The sequence below is a fragment of the Phyllobates terribilis genome, unplaced genomic scaffold (assembly GCF_046119375.1).
Source record: "Phyllobates terribilis strain yellow unplaced genomic scaffold, ASM4611937v1 Scaffold_9__5_contigs__length_417890890, whole genome shotgun sequence".
Taxonomy (NCBI): Eukaryota; Metazoa; Chordata; class Amphibia; order Anura; family Dendrobatidae; genus Phyllobates; species Phyllobates terribilis.
The window spans coordinates 191,894,092-191,914,794 of NW_027362769.1; the positions used below are offsets into that span (position 1 = coordinate 191,894,092).

The following is a 20,703-nucleotide window of genomic DNA, read 5'->3' on the forward strand; positions in this document are numbered from 1 at the left end:
ATTCTGTCATAGAAGAAAATTAAGTTAGTCTGACATGACTTGTTAGTTACAAACCCATGCTGACTCTGGTTAATCACTTCATTCTTATCCAGGTACTTACATACATGTTGTTTAATAATTTGTTCAAAGATCTTTCCTGGTATAGAAATCAGACTCACCGGCCTATAGTTCCCTGGGTCCACATTCTTCCACTTTTTGAAGATAGGAACAACATTTGCTCTTCTCCAGTCTTCTGGGACTTCTCCTGTTCTCCAAGAATTTTCAAAGATTATGGAGAGTGGTTCGTTGTATGGAGTCCATGCTCCATACAACGACCATAGCACATGTCTCCTGTTCCAGCTGGTAACAACAGTCCTTAAGATGGTTCTTCACATCCAGACGATGGATATCATGACCGTAGCACATGGATCAAGTTCCAGCCAGCAACAACCCTTCCATTTTCTCGTCAGTGTCCCAGATACCCCAAGCCATCCCTTGGAATTTAGCCCGGCACTAGGGAAATACCCCCCTCCCTAAGCTAACTGTGCATTGGTGGAGGTATTTTCCTCAGGCCGAGTCCCATCACCTAGTACTGCATGTGAGACCCCCTGTTGTGATGGCTCCACTGGGTCTACTACCCCCATCCACAAAATGGGACTAGTGGCTGGAGAAGAATGGCTTAAAGCCCCTGAGACACTGATGAGAGTAATGGAATGATTGTTTTACATTTCCCTTTACCAATCTCCTGTCTGGCCTTGTGTATAGATAAGATCCAGCAGATCCATAAGATCCTCTGCTAACTGTCACCGAATGGAAACATTGATGCCTGAGGCCGAACTGACGAGCAAGAGAATCCCTAATAAAACACAACGATAAGATAGACGGAACCGCTGCTCCGTGCTGGAAAACGTCTGCGTCCCGTACAGCCGCGGACTCTGCTCTACGTCCATTGCTCCAATAGTCTTTAGTCTGTGGCCCTGTGGCCAGCTCCTCACATGATCCCATCATGCACTAGTGCAGAGCGGTCTAGCAGTTTAGCCTGGGAAAATCGTACATTGCCAGCATTGGATTTGATGTCACCCATCCCCCACCTCACTCCCATCTTTATCCATGTATAAGGAAAGGTTCAGAAAACAGCAATAGGAACGCTCTTGTTTGTTATAAAGACTGAAAATCGGGTCCTGACCTATTCCAGTGGAGGGTTTGTGACAATGTATCAGTGCAGGCTGGTGCCATCAGCCTGGGGTCCAGAGGAGCACGGAGCATTGGCCGGAGATCACAGAGGAGCAAATTGTGGAGAAACCGTCGCTGTCATCAGCAAATCAAGCTTCAAACCAGAGGCCCCGCACCCACCCAACACCAACGGCCCCGCGACCCCCCAACACCAACGCCCCCCACCCCCAACACCAACGGCCCCACGCCCCCCCAACACCAACGGCCCCGCGCCCCCCCAACACCAACGGCCCCGCGCCCCCCCAACACCAACGGCCCCGCGCCCCCCCAACACCAACGGCCCCGCGCCCCCCCAACACCAACGGCCCCGCGCCCCCCCAACACCAACGGCCCCGCGCCCCCCCAACACCAACGGCCCCGTGCCCCCAACACCAACGGCCCCGTGCCCCCAACACCAACGGCCCCGCGCCCCCCCCAATACCAACGGCCCCGCGCCCCCCCCAATACCAATGGCCCCGCGCCCCCCCAACACCAATGGCCCCGCACCCCCCCCCAACACCAATGGCCCCGCACCCCCCCCAACACCAATGGCCCCGCGCCCCCCCAACACCAATGGCCCCGCTCCCCCCCAACACCAACAGCTCTCGCGCCCCCTACATCAACGGCCCCCACCCCCAACGGCCCCCCCAACACCAACGGCCCCGCACCCCCCCAACACCAACGGCCCCGCGCCCCCCCAACACCAACAGCTCTCGCGCCCCCTACACCAACGGCCCCCACCCCCAACGGCCCCACGCCACCAACGGCCCCGCGCCCCCCCAACACCAACGGCTCCCATGCCCCCTACACCAACGGCCCCGCGCCCCCCCAACACGAACGGCTCCCATGCCCCCTACACCAACGGCCCCCACCCCCAACACCAACGGTTCCCGTGCCCCCTACACCAACGGCCCCACGCCCCCCCAACACCAACGGCTCTCGTGCCCCCTACGGCCCCGCGTCCCCCCAACACCAACAACCCCGCGCCCCCTACACCAACGGCTCCCACCCCCAATGGCCACGCGCCCCCCCCAACACCAACGGCCCCGCGCCCCCCCAACACCAATGGCCCCGCACCCCCCCAACACCAATGGCCCCGCACCCCCAACACCAATGGCCCCGCGCCCCCCCAACACCAATGGCCCCGCTCCCCCCCAACACCAACAGCTCTCGCGCCCCCTACATCAACGGCCCCCACCCCCAACGGCCCCCCCAGTACCAACGGCCCCGCACCCCCCCAACACCAACGGCCCCGCGCCCCCCCAACACCAACAGCTCTCGCGCCCCCTACACCAACGGCCCCCACCCCCAACGGCCCCACGCCACCAACGGCCCCGCGCCCCCCCAACACCAACGGCTCCCATGCCCCCTACACCAACGGCCCCGCGCCCCCCCAACACGAACGGCTCCCATGCCCCCTACACCAACGGCCCCCACCCCCAACACCAACGGCTCCCGTGCCCCCTACACCAACGGCCCCACGCCCCCCCAACACCAACGGCTCTCGTGCCCCCTACGGCCCCGCGTCCCCCCAACACCAACAACCCCGCGCCCCCTACACCAACGGCTCCCACCCCCAATGGCCACGCGCCCCCCCAACACCAACGGCCCCGCGCCCCCCCAACACCAACGGCCCCACGCCCCCCCCAACACCAACGGCTCCCGTGCCCCCTACACCAACGGCTCCCGTGCCCTACACCAACGGCTCCCGTGCCCTACACCAACGGCTCCCGCGCCCCCTACACCAACGGCTCCCGCGCCCCCTACACCAACGGCCCGCGCCCCCTACACCAACGGCCCCCGCACCCCCAACACCAACGGCTCCCGCGCCCCTGCCCCCAACGGCTCCCGCGCCCCCTACACCAACGGCTCCCACGCCCCCTACACCAACGGCCCCGCGCCCCCCCAACACCAATGGCCCCGCTCCCCCCCAACACCAACAGCTCTCGCGCCCCCTACACCAACGGCCCCCACCCCCAACACCAACGGCCCCCCCAATACCAACGGCCCCGCGCCCCCCCAACACCAACAGCTCTCGCGCCCCCTACACCAACGGCCCCCACCCCCAATGGCCCCGCGCCCCCCCAACACCAACAGCCCCGCGCCCCACCAACACCAACGGCCCCGCGCCCCCCCAACACCAACGGCCCCGCGCCCCCTACACCAACGGCCCCGCGCCCCCCCAACACGAACAGCTCCCATGCCCCCTACACCAACGGCTCCCGTGCCCCCTACACCAACAGCTCTCGTGCCCCCTACGGCCCCGCGTCCCCCCAACACCAACAACCCCGCGCCCCCTACACCAACGGCCCCCACCCCCAATGGCCACGCGCCCCCCCAACACCAACGGCCCCACGCCCCCCCCAACACGAACGGCTCCCGTGCCCCCTACACCAACGGCCCCCGCCCCCAACACTAACGGCTCCCGCGCCCCCTACACCAACGGCCCGCGCCCCCTACACCAACGGCCCCCGCACCCCCAACACCAACGGCTCCCGCGCCCCTGCCCCCAACGGCTCCCGCGCCTCCTACACCAACGGCCCCTGCCCCCAACGGCCCCGCACCCCCAACACCAACGGCTCCCACGCCTCCTACACCAACGGCCTCGCGCCCCCCCAACACCAACGGCCCCGCGCCCATATTGATTCTATTGTTTAACGTTTCTACTGAAATTGGTCAAACAAGAGGCAGGTGCAGCCGAAGCATCACCAAAAGCCAGCAGGGGGCACCGGCGCCACGGCAAAGCGTCCAGTCACTGACCGCGGTATGAAGATTTGTGTGTTGTCCTTCTTATGAACAGTCTCGTGTGCAGTGAGCAGCGCGGATCATTCCCAGATCTCAGCAATACACAGACTGGAAACACAACAGAGTGTTTGTTACAGTGTATCAGCGGAGACGGATCCTCCTATATCTCAACACCGTAGAGGCCGAGCCGCTCCTGTCCTGCGGCTACGATGTGTCAGTCTGGATGACGATCTGTAATCAGCCACAAGAAGCAGAAATATAAAATCCTTTATTATGTGATACTGAAGCTTTACACAGCAGTGAGCCCCGATATTCAGTGCCACGTCCGCCCCTATATGCGAAGCCTGTGATCTTGTGCTCAGTGAGTATAACCACACCCCGCCAGTCATATATAAGTGCACCCTGCCGGTCAGTCTGGTATCAGCTGGTGATATAGAAGTGCACCCCGCCGGTCAGTCTGGTATCAGCTGGTGATATAGAAGTGCACCCCGCCGGTCAGTCTGGTATCAGCTGGTGATATATAAGTGCACCCCGCCGGTCAGTCTAGTATCAGCTGGTGATATATAAGTGCACCCCGCCGGTCAGTCTAGTATCAGCAGGTGAAATATAAGTGCACCCCGCTGGTCAGTCTAGTATTAGCTGGTGATATATAAGTGCACGCCGCTGGTCAGTCTGGTATCAGCTGGTGATATATAAGTGCACCCCGCCGGTCAGTCTGGTATCAGCTGGTGATATATAAGTGCACCCCGCCGGTCAGTCTGGTATCAGCTGGTGATATATAAGTGCACCCCGCCGGTCAGTCTAGTATTAGCTGGTGATATATAAGTGCACCCCGCCGGTCAGTCTGGTATCAGCTGGTGATATATAAGGGCACCCCGGTTGTCAGTCTGGTATCAGCTGGTGATATATAAGTGCACCCCGCTGGTCAGTCTGGTATGAGCTGGTGATATATAAGTGCACCCCGCCGGTCAGTCTGGTATCAGCTGGTGATATATAAGGGCACCCCGGTTGTCAGTCTGGTATCAGCTGGTGATATATAAGTGCACCCCGCCGGTCAGTCTGGTATCAGCTGGTGATATATAAGGGCACCCCGCCGGTCAGTCTCGTATGAGCTGGTGATATATAAGTGCACCCCGCCGGTCAGTCTGGTATCAGCTGGTGATTTATAAGGGCACCCCGGTTGTCAGTCTGGTATCAGCTGGTGATATATAAGTGCACCCCGCCGGTCAGTCTGGTATCAGCTGGTGATATATAAGTGCACCCCGCCGGTCAGTCTCGTATCAGCTGGTGATATATAAGTGCACCCCGCCGGTCAGTCTAGTATCAGCTGGTCATATGTAAGGGCACCCCGCCGGTCAGTCTAGTATCAGCTGGTGATATATAAGGGCACCCCGGTTGTCAGTCTGGTATCACCTGGTGATATATAAGTGCACCCCGCTGGTCAGTCTAGTATCAGCTGGTGATATATAAGTGCACCCCACCGGTCAGTCTCGTATCAGCTGGTGATATAGAACTGCACCCCGCCGGTCAGTCTAGTATCAGCAGGTGATCTATAAGTGCACCCCGCCGGTCAGTCTAGTATCAGCTGGTGATATAGAAGTGCACCCCGCCGGTCAGTCTAGTATCAGCTGGTGATATATAAGTGCACCCCGCCGGTCAGTCTAGTATCAGCGAGGCCTCGCGGGACAACAGCTTCATCCGTCTCACATTTCCCTGCAGCTTATCGGCCAATGCGTTTCCTTCCAACACAACAAGAGATTCTTCCAGAGTGTCCCTGAGAAATAGACAGAATGAGTAAAGTGTCCAGAGACGTAAAGGTGTCCCCCGCCACCGCCCAACGATGTCCTCTACCACCACCCAGCACTGCCTCATGTGTTTAAAGGGAATCTGTCACCAGGGTTTTGCTACCCCATCTGCAAGTGACAACGTGGGGCAGAGACCCTGATTCCAGCGATGTGTCACTCACTGGGCTGCTTGCTGCAGTTTTGATAAAAATCACAGTTTTGTCTGCTGCAGATCTTACAGTTCTCTAGATGCTAAGCTCTATATAACTCCGCCCACACCACTGATTGGCAGCTTTCTCTGTAGAACTCCGCCCACACCACTGATTGGCAGCTTTCTCTGTAGGACTCCGCCCACACCACTGATTGGCAGCTTTCTCTGTAGAACTCCGCCCACACCACTGATTGGCAGCTTTCTTTGTATAAGTCCGCCCACACCACTGATTGGCAGCTTTCTCTGTATAAGTCCGCCCACACCACTGATTGGCAGCTTTCTCTGTAGAACTCCGCCCACACCACTGATTGGCAGCTTTCTCTGTAGAACTCCGCCCACACCACTGATTGGCAGCTTTCTCTGTATAAGTCCGCCCACACCACTGATTGGCAGCTTTCTCTGTATAACTCCGCCCACACCACTGATTGGCAGCTTTCTCTGTAGAACTCCGCCCACACCACTGATTGGCAGCTTTCTTTGTATAAGTCCGCCCACACCACTGATTGGCAGCTTTCTCTGTATAACCCCGCCCACACCACTGATTGACAGCTTTCTCTGTATAAGTCTGCCCACACCACTGATTGACAGCTTTCTCTGTATAGCTCCACCTACTACCCTGATTGGAAGCTTTCTTTGTATAAGTCCACCCACACCACTGATTGGCAGCTTTCTGTGTAGAACTCCGCCCACACCACTGATTGGCAGCTTTCTGTGTAGAACTCCGCCCACACCAATGATTGGCAGCTTTCTGTGTAGAACTCCGCCCACACCACTGATTGGCAGCTTTCTGTGTAGAACTCCGCCCACACCACTGATTGGCAGCTTTCTGTGTAGAACTCCGCCCACACCACTGATTGGCAGCTTTCTGTGTAGAACTCCGCCCACACCACTGATTGACAGCTTTCTGTGTAGAACTCCGCCCACACCACTGATTGGCAGCTTTCTGTGTAGAACTCCGCCCACACCACTGATTGACAGCTTTCTGTGTAGAACTCCGCCCACACCAATGATTGGCAGCTTTCTGTGTAGAACTCCGCCCACACCACTGATTGGCAGCTTTCTGTGTAGAACTCCGCCCACACCACTGATTGACAGCTTTCTGTGTAGAACTCCGCTCACACCAATGATTGGCAGCTTTCTGTGTAGAACTCCGCCCACACCACTGATTGGCAGCTTTCTGTGTAGAACTCCGCCCACACCACTGATTGGCAGCTTTCTGTGTAGAACTCCGCCCACACCACTGATTGGCAGCTTTCTGTGTACACTGTACAAGGGCAGACAGTGGTATGGGCAGGATTATGAAGAGAAAACTGCCAATCAGTGGTCAGGGTGGGACAGTACAGTGCTGGGGGTGGGGTTATGATTACAAATGACTGGCAGCAGGTTACTTGTTCTCTAGTGATAATCTCCTGCTGATAAAACTGTTATTTTATAAAAACGCCATCAAGCAGCCTAATACGTGACACATCACTGGGATCAGGGTCTCTGCCCCCTGCATCATACTAGGATCAGGGTCTCTGCCCCCGCATCATACTGGGATCAGGGTCTCTGCCCCCGCATTATACTGGGATCAGGGTCTCTGCCCCTGCAACATACTGGGATCAGGGTCTCTGTCCCCGTATCATACTGGGATCAGGGACTCTGCCCCCGCATCATACTGGGATCAGGGTCTCTGCCCCCGCATCATACTGGGATCAGGGTCTCTGCCCCCGCATCATACTGGGATCAGGGTCTCTGCCCCCGCATCATACTGGGATCAGGGACTCTGCCCCCGCATCATACTGGGATCAGGGACTCTGCCCCCGCATCATACTGGGATCAGGGACTCTGCCCCCGCATCATACTGGGATCAGGGTCTCTGCCCCCGCATCATACTGCGCTCAGATTACATAGCACAAGTCTGCTAACAGATTCCCTTTAATGAGTAACTCCTGAGCGGCACATTCCTCCAGCACCGTGTGGCCTTGGACCGTCACACATAACAACTAATGGACGTCATTAATAATAATCACCATCAACAATAACCAACGGCCTGTGTGAGAATATCGACCCGTCACTACATATAAGTATGTGCAGGAGGAAATAATAAATGTGAGAATGGGTGTACTCTCATCATCCAACACCACACTGTCGTCATTTATAGAATAAACGCGCCCCAAATATACAGGTCAAATAAAGATATAAACTCCATAAACAGCGCTGGGTCCAACCATAACTTAGGCCCCCTTCACATGTTCGCTTTGTACGTCCGTATGCCATCCGCTTTTTAAAGGACCTCAAATAGGGACATACGCACACCCATCGTGTTTAATGGTGGTGTGCACATGTCAGGTTTTTCACACGGACTGTGCGCCCGGGTGAAAAACTCGCAGACATGTCAATTTTTTTGCACAGTGTGGACAAAATGCGTGCCACACGTGTACATCAGAGTGACACGTACCGGCGCCTGGGAAAAGCCGTACAGTCATCGCTGTTCCCAGGTACCGGCTGCTGAAGTCATCTCTCATCATTGTCACCTGGTCTCCCTGAGATCAGCACGACCAGGAGACAATGATGGGAGTTGTATTCAGCACCCACTGTGTACATTCTGCGTAAAATTAAAAATTAAATAAAAAAAAAAAATGACGTTGGCTCCTGACGTTTATTCATAACCATCAGAGGGAAAGCCGCCCGCTAGATGCTATTACTAGCCAGAGAAAGGGGCCATTAGTCAAAAATGTTCCCTGGCCATTAATAACAGCTGACATACGTTTGCTTAGCGTTTACATGTTAGATTACAAGGGGACCCCAGAAAAAAATTGACGTAGGGTCCCCCTATAAATTCTAACCAGCAAAGGCTGAATAGACAGCTGTGGGCTGATATTAATAGCCTGGGAAAGGCCCATGGATATTGGCCCCCTCCGAAGCTAATAACATCAGCCCTCAGCGACCCCAGAAATGGCGCATCTTATCTTATCTGGCGCTTAGCATTTCTCTTCCCACTTGTCCTGGTGCGGTGGCAAGTGGGGTAGTAGCATTGGGGTTGATGGTCAGCTTTGTATTGCCAGCTGACATAAAGCCCAGGGGTCAGTAATGGAGAGGCGTCTATAAGACACCCCCATTATTAACCCCATAGTAAGTTTTTAAATAAACACACAGCCTGAATACAATCCTTTATTTGCAAAGAAAGTCAACACCCTGCTTACACATTTATTAAAAAATAAAAAACAGTTATACTAACCTTAACGCCTAATCCATTGAATCCAATGTCCCCTGTAAAAAAAAATAAACAACAATATCCCTCACCTGTTCAACGTGAAGATAATCCATACTGTCCCACGCTGTAATCCATCTGTGCAACATGTGGTTTTCAAACTGAATGGTGGCATGATGTGACCATTCTTGCTGAAAACCAAGGATGAATGAGCTACTGCGAGCGAGCCGATGACCTGCGTTGACCTTAGTGAGATCACTGCTAGCACCGTGAGAATTTTCTCACGGTGAACTGCAGTGATCTCACTGAGCGCAGCACAAGCACAAGATTTTCTCTTACGGTGCTAGTGGTGATCTCACTGAGGTTAAAGCAGTTCATAGTCCCAGTCACAGCAGCTCATTCTCCCCTGGTTTTCAGCATGAATGGTCGCATCATGCCACCGTTTATTTTGAAAACCACATGTCGCACAGATGGATTACGGCGTGGGACAGTATAAATTATCTTCACGTCAGACAGGTGAGGGATATTGTTGTTTATTATTTTTGCTTTTTTTACAGGGGACATTGGATTCAGTGGATTAGGTGTTAAGGTGAGTATAACTGTGTTTTTTTATTTTTTAATAAATGTGTAAACAGGGTGTTGACTTTTCTTGCAAGTAAAGGATTGTATTCAGGCTGTGTGTTTATTTCAAAACTTACTATGGGGTTAGTAATGGGGGCCTCTCCATTACTAACCCCTGGGTTTTATGTCAGCTGGGAATACAAAGCTGACATCAACCCCAACTCTATTACCGCACTTGCCAGCGCACCAGGGCAAGTGGGAAGAGCGTAGGCTAAGCGCATCTTATGGATGAGCCATTTCTGGGGAGGCTGTTCTTAGTTTGGGAGGGGGCCTAGATCCATGGTCCCTTCCTAGCTTATTAATATGAGCCTACAGTTGTCTGTTCAGTCTTTGGTGGTTAGAATTTATAGGGGGACCCTATGTCACTATTTATCTGGGGTCTCCCTGTAAGCTAGCCAGTAAACGCTAATCAAACATCTGTGAGCTATTATTAATAGCGAGGGAACATTTTTGGTTAATGGCCCCTTTCCCTAGATAGTAATATCAGCCTCCGGTGGGCAGCTTTGCCTTTGCTGGTTATGAATAATTGTCAGGACCCCACGCCATTTTTTTAAATTTAATTCTTAAATTTACACAGGATGTACACTGAATACAACTCCCATCATTGTCTACTGGTCGTGCTGATCTCAGGGATACCAGGAGACAATGATGAGAGCTGACTTTAGCAGCTGGCGCCTGGGATCAGCGCGAACTTTACTGCTTTTCTCAGGCACCGGTACGTGTCACACGGACACACAGATGTCACATACGTACATACGAATGGTACATGGACACAGACCACGGATCTCACAAATACTGTATTTTCCTGTACAGGAACCACCAGGACGTGTGATGGAGGCCTTATCCTGTATTATACTCCAGAGCTGCGCTCACTATTCTGCTGGTGCAGTCACTGTGTACATACATTACATTACTGATCCTGAGTTACATCCTGTATTATACTCCAGAGCTGCGCTCACTATTCTGCTGGTGCAGTCACTGTGTACATACATTACATTACTGATCCTGAGTTACATCCTGTATTATACTCCAGAGCTGCACTCACTATTCTGCTGGTGCAGTCACTGTGTACATACATTACATTACTGATCCTGAGTTACATCCTGTATTATACTCCAGAGCAGCACTCACTATTCTGCTGGTGCAGTCACTGTGTACATACATTACATTACTGATCCTGAGTTACCTCCTGTATTATACTCCAGAGCTGCACTCACTATTCTGCTGGTGCAGTCACTGTGTACATACATTACATTACTGATCCTGAGTTACCTCCTGTATTATACTCCAGAGCTGCACTCACTATTCTGCTGGTGCAGTCACTGTGTACATACATTACATTACTGATCCTGAGTTACATCCTGTATTATACCCCAGAGCTGCACTCACTATTCTGCTGGTGCACTCACTGTGTACATGCAATAAATTGGGTGGATTATTACTCACAGATTATCATGTGGAGTTCTGCTCTGCAGTAAAGTGAATTCAGCTCTCAGCATGTTCAGGGTCAGCAACACTTTTGATTCTGTGCTATCTCCATCTCTGACAATGAAAAACACAGGAGGTGACTGGAGCGGCGGTGCTGGCGGTGTGTAGGGCGGTGCTGGCGGTGTGTAGGGCGGTGCTGGCGGTGTGTAGGGCGGTGCTGGCGGTGTGTAGGGCGGTGCTGGCGGTGTGTAGGGCGGTGTGTAGGGCGGTGCTGGCGGTGTGTAGGGCAGTGCTGGCGTTGTGTAGGGCGGTGCTGGCGGTGTGTAGTGCGGTGCTGGCGCTGTGTAGGGCAGTGCTGGCGGTGTGTAGGGCGGTGCTGGCGGTGTGTAGGGCGGTGCTGATATCCAGTATTAGTGAATAATATCAGGGTCATTGAGAATCAAGAGGTGGGTATAGAAATGTGGCTGTAGTTTATAGATGGGGCCCCACAGTTCAGGGTGATGCCCGGGTAGTGTCGGTCCCCACAGTTCAGGGTGATGCCCGGTAGCGTCGGGCCCCACAGTTCAGGGTGATGCCCGGGTAGTGTCGGGCCCCACAGTTCTGGGTGATGCCCGGGTAGTGTCGGTCCCCACAGTTCTGGGTGATGCCCGGGTAGTGTCGGTCCCCACAGTTCTGGGTGATGCCCGGGTAGTGTCGGGCCCCACAGTTCAGGGTGATGCCCGGTAGCGTCGGGCCCCACAGTTCAGGGTGATGCCCGGGTAGTGTCGGGCCCCACAGTTCTGGGTGATGCCCGGTAGCGTCGGGCCCTGGCTGTGATTTCTCTCTGGGGCCCCGCTGTAGGAGCTGCTGTCTCGGCTCCGGGCTCTCGCACACCTCGCTGCTTGTTTGCAGTCACTCGCTCTCTCCCATGAAAATATTAATGAGGCTTCCAGTAATTTCCTGTAATCAGTGCGTCCAGGAGCGGAGGTTTGGCCCCTACACATTACAGCCAGAGGGGCCCTGTAGCGGGGGAGCCATCTGTCAGGATAGCCCCGTGCTTTCAGCAGCGTCAGCCCCGCGCTCTGTGCAGCGTCAGCCCCGCACCCCGTCAGCCCCGCGCCCTGTGCAGCGTCAGCCCCGCGCTCCGTGCAGTGTCAGCCCAGCAGCCCGTCAGCCCCGCGCCCTGTGCAGCGTCAGCCTCGCGCTCCGTGCAGCGTCAGCCCCGCGCTCCGTGCAGCGTCAGCCCCGCGCTCCGTGCAGCGTCAGCCCCGCGCTCCGTGCAGCGTCAGCCCCGCGCCCCGTGCAGCGTCAGCCCCGCGCCCCGTGCAGCGTCAGCCCCATGCTCCGTGCAGCGTCAGCCCCGCGCCCTGTGCAGCGTCAGCCCCATGCTCCGTGCAGCGTCAGCCCCGCGCCCTGTGCAGCGTCAGTCCAGCAGCCCGTCAGCCCCGCGCCCTGTGCAGCGTCAGCCTCGCGCCCTGTGCAGCGTCAGCCTCGCGCTCCGTGCAGCGTCAGCCCCGCGCTCCGTGCAGCGTCAGCCCCGCGCCCCGTGCAGCGTCAGCCCCGCGCCCTGTGCAGCGTCAGCCCCGCGCCCCGTGCAGCGTCAGCCCCGCGCCCTGTGCAGCGTCAGCCCCATGCTCCGTGCAGCGTCAGCCCTGCGCCCTGTGCAGCGTCAGCCCCATGCTCCGTGCAGCGTCAGCCCCGCGCCCCGTGCAGCGTCAGCCCCGCGCCCCGTGCAGCGTCAGCCCCGCGCCCCGTGCAGCGTCAGCCCCGCGCCCCGTGCAGCGTCAGCCCTGCGCCCCGTGCAGCGTCAGCCCCATGCTCCGTGCAGCGTTAGCCCCGCGGTGAATGGCGCTCACCTTGGCAAAATGCTCTCCTTGTCCTTGGCTGGGAAGCTGCTGAGAGCCAGGGGGCCGCTGAGGGTCGGGGGGCCGCTGACTGGCAGAAGATCCTTGCAGAACGGGTCAGACCTGAGGACGAGAGTGATAGAGTTGCCGGGGGGCAGCATCAGCGGACCCCTACATTCCTGCTCACAGCTGCATCACATGAGCCCGGCCATGTACTCACCCGCGGGGTCTGCAGACATCGGGCACACGGAGGGCAGTGCACAGGGAGACTGCTGGGACCTTCTTCCAGGTCAGGACCCCTCGTACAAGCCCCTACAGATACAAGGGTGATAACGTTCAGTAATGGACCCGACCTCAGCAGAGACCACCCAACCATGCCACTCACTACCTTCCTGGCTGGGCCCCCCGCGGCCTCCGGTTGGGGCGAGTACTTGGGCAGTGGGCACAGGTGGTATTCCAGGTCGATGTCAGAGTACGCCAGGGGTCTCTTGAAGGCCATCAGCCCAGGAGCCGGGGTCTACAAGAAGGAGAAAAGGCAAAGTGAGCGGGAGCAGAGCCAGTGCCATCCAATGCAACCTGCAGGCATCTCACAGCTGAGGGTATGTCACCATGTGTCAGGGCAGCAGACCGTGCCAGGCTGGTAGGGGTCCTGTGCCCACACCCCTCCCCGACAGATACAGGACAGGCTCAGCTTTGAGGTCGGGCTCTTCACCATTTCTTCACACAAACACAATTTTCCTTCTGCTGTTTGGACGGGGATTGATCAATGATATAAAGGCTGATAACAGCGAGCCGACGGATAAAAGCTGCAGCCAGGAGGAATTAACTGAGGAATAATCTTCAGGAAACGACAGGAAGAATCCAGACAGAACAGCTATTGAGACGGAACCTGTGCCCCAAAGTCAAAGGCCCCCCAAAAATAATACACAGGGGTCTCACCCCCCTTATCAAATACACGGGGGTCTCATCCCCCCCATATATAATACACTGGGGTCACCCCCCTATATAATACACAGGGGTCACCCCCCCTATATAATACACTGAGGTAACACCCCCCCTATATAATGCACTGGGGTCACACCCCATACATAATACACTGGGGTCACCCCCCCCCCCTATATAATACACTGGGGTCTCCACCCCCCATATATAATACACTGGGGTCTCACCCCCCCATATATAATAGACTGGGGTCACCCCTCATATATAATACACAGGGGTCTGACCCCCATATAATACACAGGGGTCTGACCCCCCCATATATAATACACAGGGGTCTGACCCCCCCATATATAATACACAGATGTCTGACCCCCCATATATAATACACAGGGGTCTGACCCCCATATCTAATACACAGGGGTCTGACCCCCCATATCTAATACACAGGGGTCTGACCCCCCATATCTAATACACAGGGGTCTGACCCCCCATATCTAATACACAGGGGTCTGACCCCCATATATAATACACAGGGGTCTGACCCCCATATATAATACACAGGGGTCTGACCCCCCCATATATAATACGCAGGGGTCTGACCCCCCCATATATAATACGCAGGGGTCTGACCCCCCCATATATAATACGCAGGGGTCTGACCCCCCCATATATAATACGCAGGGGTCTGACCCCCCCATATATAATACGCAGGGGTCTGACCCCCCCTATATAATACGCAGGGGTCTGACCCCCCCTATATAATACGCAGGGGTCTGACCCCCCATATATAATACACAGGGGTCTGACCCCCCATATATAATACACAGGGGTCTGACCCCCCATATATAATACACAGGGGTCTGACCCCCATATATAATACACAGGGGTCTGACCCCCCATATATAATACACAGGGGTCTGACCCCCAGATATAATACACAGGGGTCTGACCCCCCATATATAATACACAGGGGTCTGACCCCCCCATATATAATACACAGGGGTCTGACCCCCCATATATAATACACAGGGGTCTGACCCCCATATATAATACACAGGGGTCTGACCCCCCATATATAATACACAGGGGTCTGACCCCCCATATATAATACACAGGGGTCTGACCCCCCATATATAATACACAGGGGTCTGACCCCCCATATATAATACACAGGGGTCTGACCCCCCCATATATAATACACAGGGGTCTGACCCCCATATATAATACACAGGGGTCTGACCCCCCATATATAATACACAGGGGTCTGACCCCCAGATATAATACACAGGGGTCTGACCCCCCATATATAATACACAGGGGTCTGACCCCCCATAAATAATACACAGGGGTCTGACCCCCAGATATAATACACAGGGGTCTGACCCCCAGATATAATACACAGGGGTCTGAACCCCCATATATAATACACAGGGGTCTGACCCCCCATATATAATACACAGGGGTCTGACCCCCCATATATAATACACAGGGGTCTGAACCCCCATATATAATACACAGGGGTCTGACCCCCATATATAATACACAGGGGTCTGACCCCCCATATATAATACACAGGGGTCTGACCCCCAGATATAATACACAGGGGTCTGACCCCCCATATATAATACACAGGGGTCTGAACCCCCATATATAATACACAGGGGTCTGACCCCCATATATAATACACAGGGGTCTGAACCCCCATATATAATACACAGGGGTCTGACCCCCAGATATAATACACAGGGGTCTGACCCCCCATATATAATACACAGGGGTCTGACCCCCCATATATAATACACAGGGGTCTGACCCCCCATATATAATACACAGGGGTCTGAACCCCCATATATAATACACAGGGGTCTGACCCCCATATATAATACACAGGGGTCTGAACCCCCATATATAATACACAGGGGTCTGACCCCCCCCATATATCACACAGGAGCCCCCCTCTGTCGTGTGTCATCTGCCCCTCACTAGCTGACATGATGGGGTTTGCACTTACAAATACATGCATCGGATGGAAATCTGGGGGGTTCAGCATCGTCTCTGGGGGTCTCAGCAGCAGCGTCGGACGTCCTCCACTCTCCTCCTCTAGTTCTGGGTGTGAGCAGGCGCTCCGTGTCTGTCCCTGAGCCGCAGCGCGGTCATGAGGCGGCGAGGTCCCCGGCATCAGCTCCTCCTGCGGACACACCACCATATGTATCATGTACCCCCTGCACAGCCAAGGACTACAACACCCAGCGTGGCCAGATAATGAGAGTCCCAGCCAAGGACTACAACACCCAGCATGGCCACATAATGAGAGTCCCAGCTAAGGACTACAACACCCAGCGTGGCCAGATAATGAGAGTCCCAGCCAAGGACTACAACACCCAGCGTGGCCAGATAATGAGAGTCCCAGCCAAGGACTACAACACCCAGCGTGGTCAGATAATGAGAGTCCCAGCCAAGGACTACAACACCCAGTGTGGTCAGATAATGAGAGTCCCAGCCAAGGACTACAACACCCAGCGTGGCCAGATAATGAGAGTTCCAGCCAAGGACTACAACACCCAGCGTGGCCAGATAATGAGAGTTCCAGCCAAGGACTACAACACTCAGCGTGGTCAGATAATGAGAGTCCCAGACCTGGACTACAACACCCAGCATGGCCAGATAATGAGAGTCCCAGCCAAGGACTACAACACCCAGCATGGCCAGATGATGAGATCCCAGCCAAGGACTACAACACCCAGTGTGGCCAAATAATGAGAGTCCCAGCCAAGGACTACAACATCCAGCGTGGCCAGATAATGAGAGTCCCAGCCAAGGACTACAACACCCAGCGTGGCCAGATAATGAGAGTCCCAGCCAAGGACTACAACACCCAGCATGGCCAGATAATGAGAGTCCCAGACGTGGACTACAACACCCAGCATGGCCAGATAATGAGAGTCCCAGCCAAGGACTACAACACCCAGCATGGCCAGATAATGAGAGTCCCAGACCTGGACTACAACACCCAGCGTGCCCAGATAATGAGAGTCCCAGTCAAGGACTACAACACTCAGCGTGGTCAGATAATGAGAGTCCCAGACCTGGACTACAACACCCAGCATGGCCAGATAATGAGATCCCAGCCAAGGACTACAACACCCAGCGTGGCCAGATAATGAGATCCCAGACCTGGACTACAACACCCAGCGTGGCCAGATAATGAGAGTCCCAGCCAAGGACTACAACACCCAGCGTGGCCAGATAATGAGAGTCCCAGCCAAGGACTACAACACCCAGCATGGCCAGATAATGAGATCCCAGCCAAGGACTACAACACCCATCGTGGCTAGATAATGAGAGTCCCAGCCAAGGACTACAACACCCAGCGTGGCCAGATAATGAGAGTCCCAGCCAAGGACTACAACACCCAGCGTGGTCAGATAATGAGAGTCCCAGCCAAGGACTACAACACCCAGCGTGGTCAGATAATGAGAGTCCCGGCCAAGGACTACAACACCCAGCATGGCCAGATAATGAGAGTCCCAGCCAAGGACTACAACACCCAGCATGGCCAGATAATGAGAGTCCCAGCCAAGGACTACAACACCCAGCATGGCCAGATAATGAGAGTCCCAGACCTGGACTACAACACCCAGCATGGCCAGATAATGAGAGTCCCAGCCAAGGACTACAACACCCAGCATGGCCAGATAATGAGAGTCCCAGCCAAGGACTACAACACTCAGCGTGGTCAGATAATGAGAGTCCCAGACCTGGACTACAACACCCAGCATGGCCAGATAATGAGAGTCCCAGCCAAGGACTACAACACCCAGCGTGGCCAGATAATGAGATCCCAGCCAAGGACTACAACACCCAGCGTGGCCAGATAATGAGAGTCCCAGCCAAGGACTACAACACTCAGCGTGGCCAGATAATGAGAGTCCCAGCCAAGGACTACAACACCCAGCGTGGCCAGATAATGAGAGTCCCAGCCAAGGACTACAACACCCAGCGTGGTCAGATAATGAGAGTCCCAGCCAAGGACTACAACACTCAGCGTGGTCAGATAATGAGAGTCCCAGCCAAGGACTACAACACCCAGCGTGGCCAGATAACGAGAGTCCCAGCCAAGGACTACAACACCCAGCGTGGCCAGATAATGAGAGTCCCAGCCAAGGACTACAACACCCAGCGTGGTCAGATAATGAGAGTCCCAGCCAAGGACTACAACACCCAGCGTGGTCAGATAATGAGAGTCCCAGCCAAGGACTACAACACTCAGCGTGGCCAGATAATGAGAGTCCCAGCCAAGGACTACAACACCCAGCGTGGCCAGATAATGAGAGTCCCAGCCAAGGACTACAACACCCAGCGTGGTCAGATAATGAGAGTCCCAGCCAAGGACTACAACACCCAGTGTGGCCAGATAATGAGAGTCCCAGCCAAGGACTACAACACCCAGTGTGGCCAGATAATGAGAGTCCCAGCCAAGGACTACAACACTCAGCGTGGTCAGATAATGAGAGTCCCAGACCTGGACTACAACACCCAGCATGGCCAGATAATGAGAGTCCCAGCCAAGGACTACAACACTCAGCGTGGTCAGATAATGAAAGTCCCAGACCTGGACTACAACACCCAGCATGGCCAGATAATGAGAGTCCCAGCCAAGGACTACAACACTCAGCGTGGTCAGATAATGAGAGTCCTAGACCTGGACTAGAACACCCAGCATGGCCAGATAATGAGAGTCCCAGCCAAGGACTACAACACCCAGCGTGGCCAGATAATGAGAGTCCCAGACCTGGACTACAACACCCAGCATGGCCAGATAATGAGAGTCCCAGCCAAGGACTACAACACCCAGCATGGCCAGATAATGAGAGTCCCAGCCAAGGACTACAACACTCAGCGTGGTCAGATAATGAGAGTCCCAGCCAAGGACTACAACACTCAGCATGGCCAGATAATGAGATCCCAGCCAAGGACTACAACACCCAGCATAGTCAGATAATGAGAGTCCCAGACCTGGACTACAACACCCAGCATAGTCAGATAATGAGATCCCAGACCTGGACTACAACACCAAGCGTGGCCAGATAATGAGAGTCCCAGCCAAGGACTACAACACTCAGCATGGCCAGATAATGAGATCCCAGCCAAGGACTACAACACCCAGCATAGTCAGATAATGAGAGTCCCAGACCTGGACTAGAACACCCAGCATAGTCAGATAATGAGATCCCAGACCTGGACTACAACACCAAGCGTGGCCAGATAATGAGAGTCCCAGCCAAGGACTACAACACCCAGCATGGTCAGATAATGAGATCCCAACCAAGGACTACAACACCCAGCATGGTCAGATAATGAGATCCCAGCCAAGGACTACAACACTCAGCATGGTCAGATAATGAGATCCCAGCCAAGGACTACAACACCTAGCATAGTCAGATAATGGGTGTCCCAGCCAAGGACTACAACACCCAGCGTGGCCAGATAATGAGATCCCAGCCAAGGACTACAACACCTAGCATGGCCAGATAATGAGAGTCCCAGAACTGGACTACAACACCCAGCATGGCCAGATAATGAGATCCCAGCCAAGGACTACAACACCCAGCGTGGCCAGATAATGAGATCCCAGACCTGGACTACAACACCAAGCGTGGCCAGATAATGAGAGTCCCAGCCAAGGACTACAACACCTAGCGTGGCCAGATAATGAGAGTCCCAGCCAAGGACTACAACACCCAGCATGGCCAGATAATGAGAGTCCCAGCCAAGGACTACAACACCCAGCATGGCCAGATAATGAGAGTCCCAGCCAAGGACTACAACACCTAGCGTGGCCAGATAATGAGAGTCCCAGCCAAGGACTACAACACCCAGTGTGGCCAGATAATGAGATCCCAGCCAAGGACTACAACACCCAGCATGGTCAGATAATGAGATCCCAGCCAAGGACTACAACACCCAGCGTGGCCAGATAATGAGAGTCTCAGCCAAGGACTACAACACCCAGCATAGTCAGATAATGAGAGTCCCAGCCAAGGACTACAACACCCAGCGTGACCAGATAATGAGAGTACGAGACCTGGACTACAACACCTAGCGTGGCCAGATAATGAGATCCCAGCCAAGGACTACAACACCCAGCATGGTCAGATAATGAGATCCCAGCCAAGGACTACAACACCCAGCGTGGCCAGATAATGAGAGTCCCAGCCAAGGACTACAACACCCAGCGTGGCCAGATAATGAGAGTCCCAGCCAAGGACTACAACACCCAGCATGGCCAGATAATGAGAGTCCCAGACCTGGACTACAACACCCATCGTGGCCAGATAATGAGATCCCAGCCAAGGACTACAACACCCAGCGTGGCCAGATAATGAGAGTCCCAGCCAAGGACTACAACACCCAGCGTGGCCAGATAATGAGAGTCCCAGCCAAGGACTACAACACCCAGCGTGGCCAGATAATGAGAGTCCCAGCCAAGGACTACAACCCACAGCGTGGCCAGATAATGAGAGTCCCAGCCAAGGACTACAACACCTAGCGTGGCCAGATAATGAGATCCCAGACCTGGACTAAAACACCCAGCGTGGCCAGATAATGAGAGTCCCAGCCAAGCACTACAACACCCAGCATGGCCAGATAATGAGATCCCAGACCTGGACTAAAACACTCAGCATGGCCAGATAATGAGAGTCCCAGCCAAGGACTACAACACCCAGCATGGCCAGATAATGAGAGTCCCAGCCAAGGACTACA

The 20,703-nt window shown here is 54.7% G+C and overlaps 1 protein-coding gene across 1 annotated transcript in view; it reads right to left on the bottom strand.

Moving 5' to 3' along the window:
* Positions 1-4,220: 4,220 nt before the first annotated feature.
* Positions 4,221-20,703, bottom strand: part of CFAP221 (cilia and flagella associated protein 221) — a 214,888-nt gene continuing 198,405 nt past the window's right edge. Inside the window, exons 19-24 of the mRNA XM_073647564.1 lie at positions 15,950-16,126; positions 13,385-13,513; positions 13,217-13,308; positions 13,009-13,119; positions 11,192-11,287; positions 4,221-5,710 (exon numbers count right to left, since the gene is read on the bottom strand). Coding sequence (XP_073503665.1) covers positions 5,593-5,710; positions 11,192-11,287; positions 13,009-13,119; positions 13,217-13,308; positions 13,385-13,513; positions 15,950-16,126 — 723 coding nt within the window. The 3' untranslated portion in view covers positions 4,221-5,592. The remainder of the gene's footprint in view (positions 5,711-11,191; positions 11,288-13,008; positions 13,120-13,216; positions 13,309-13,384; positions 13,514-15,949; positions 16,127-20,703) is intronic.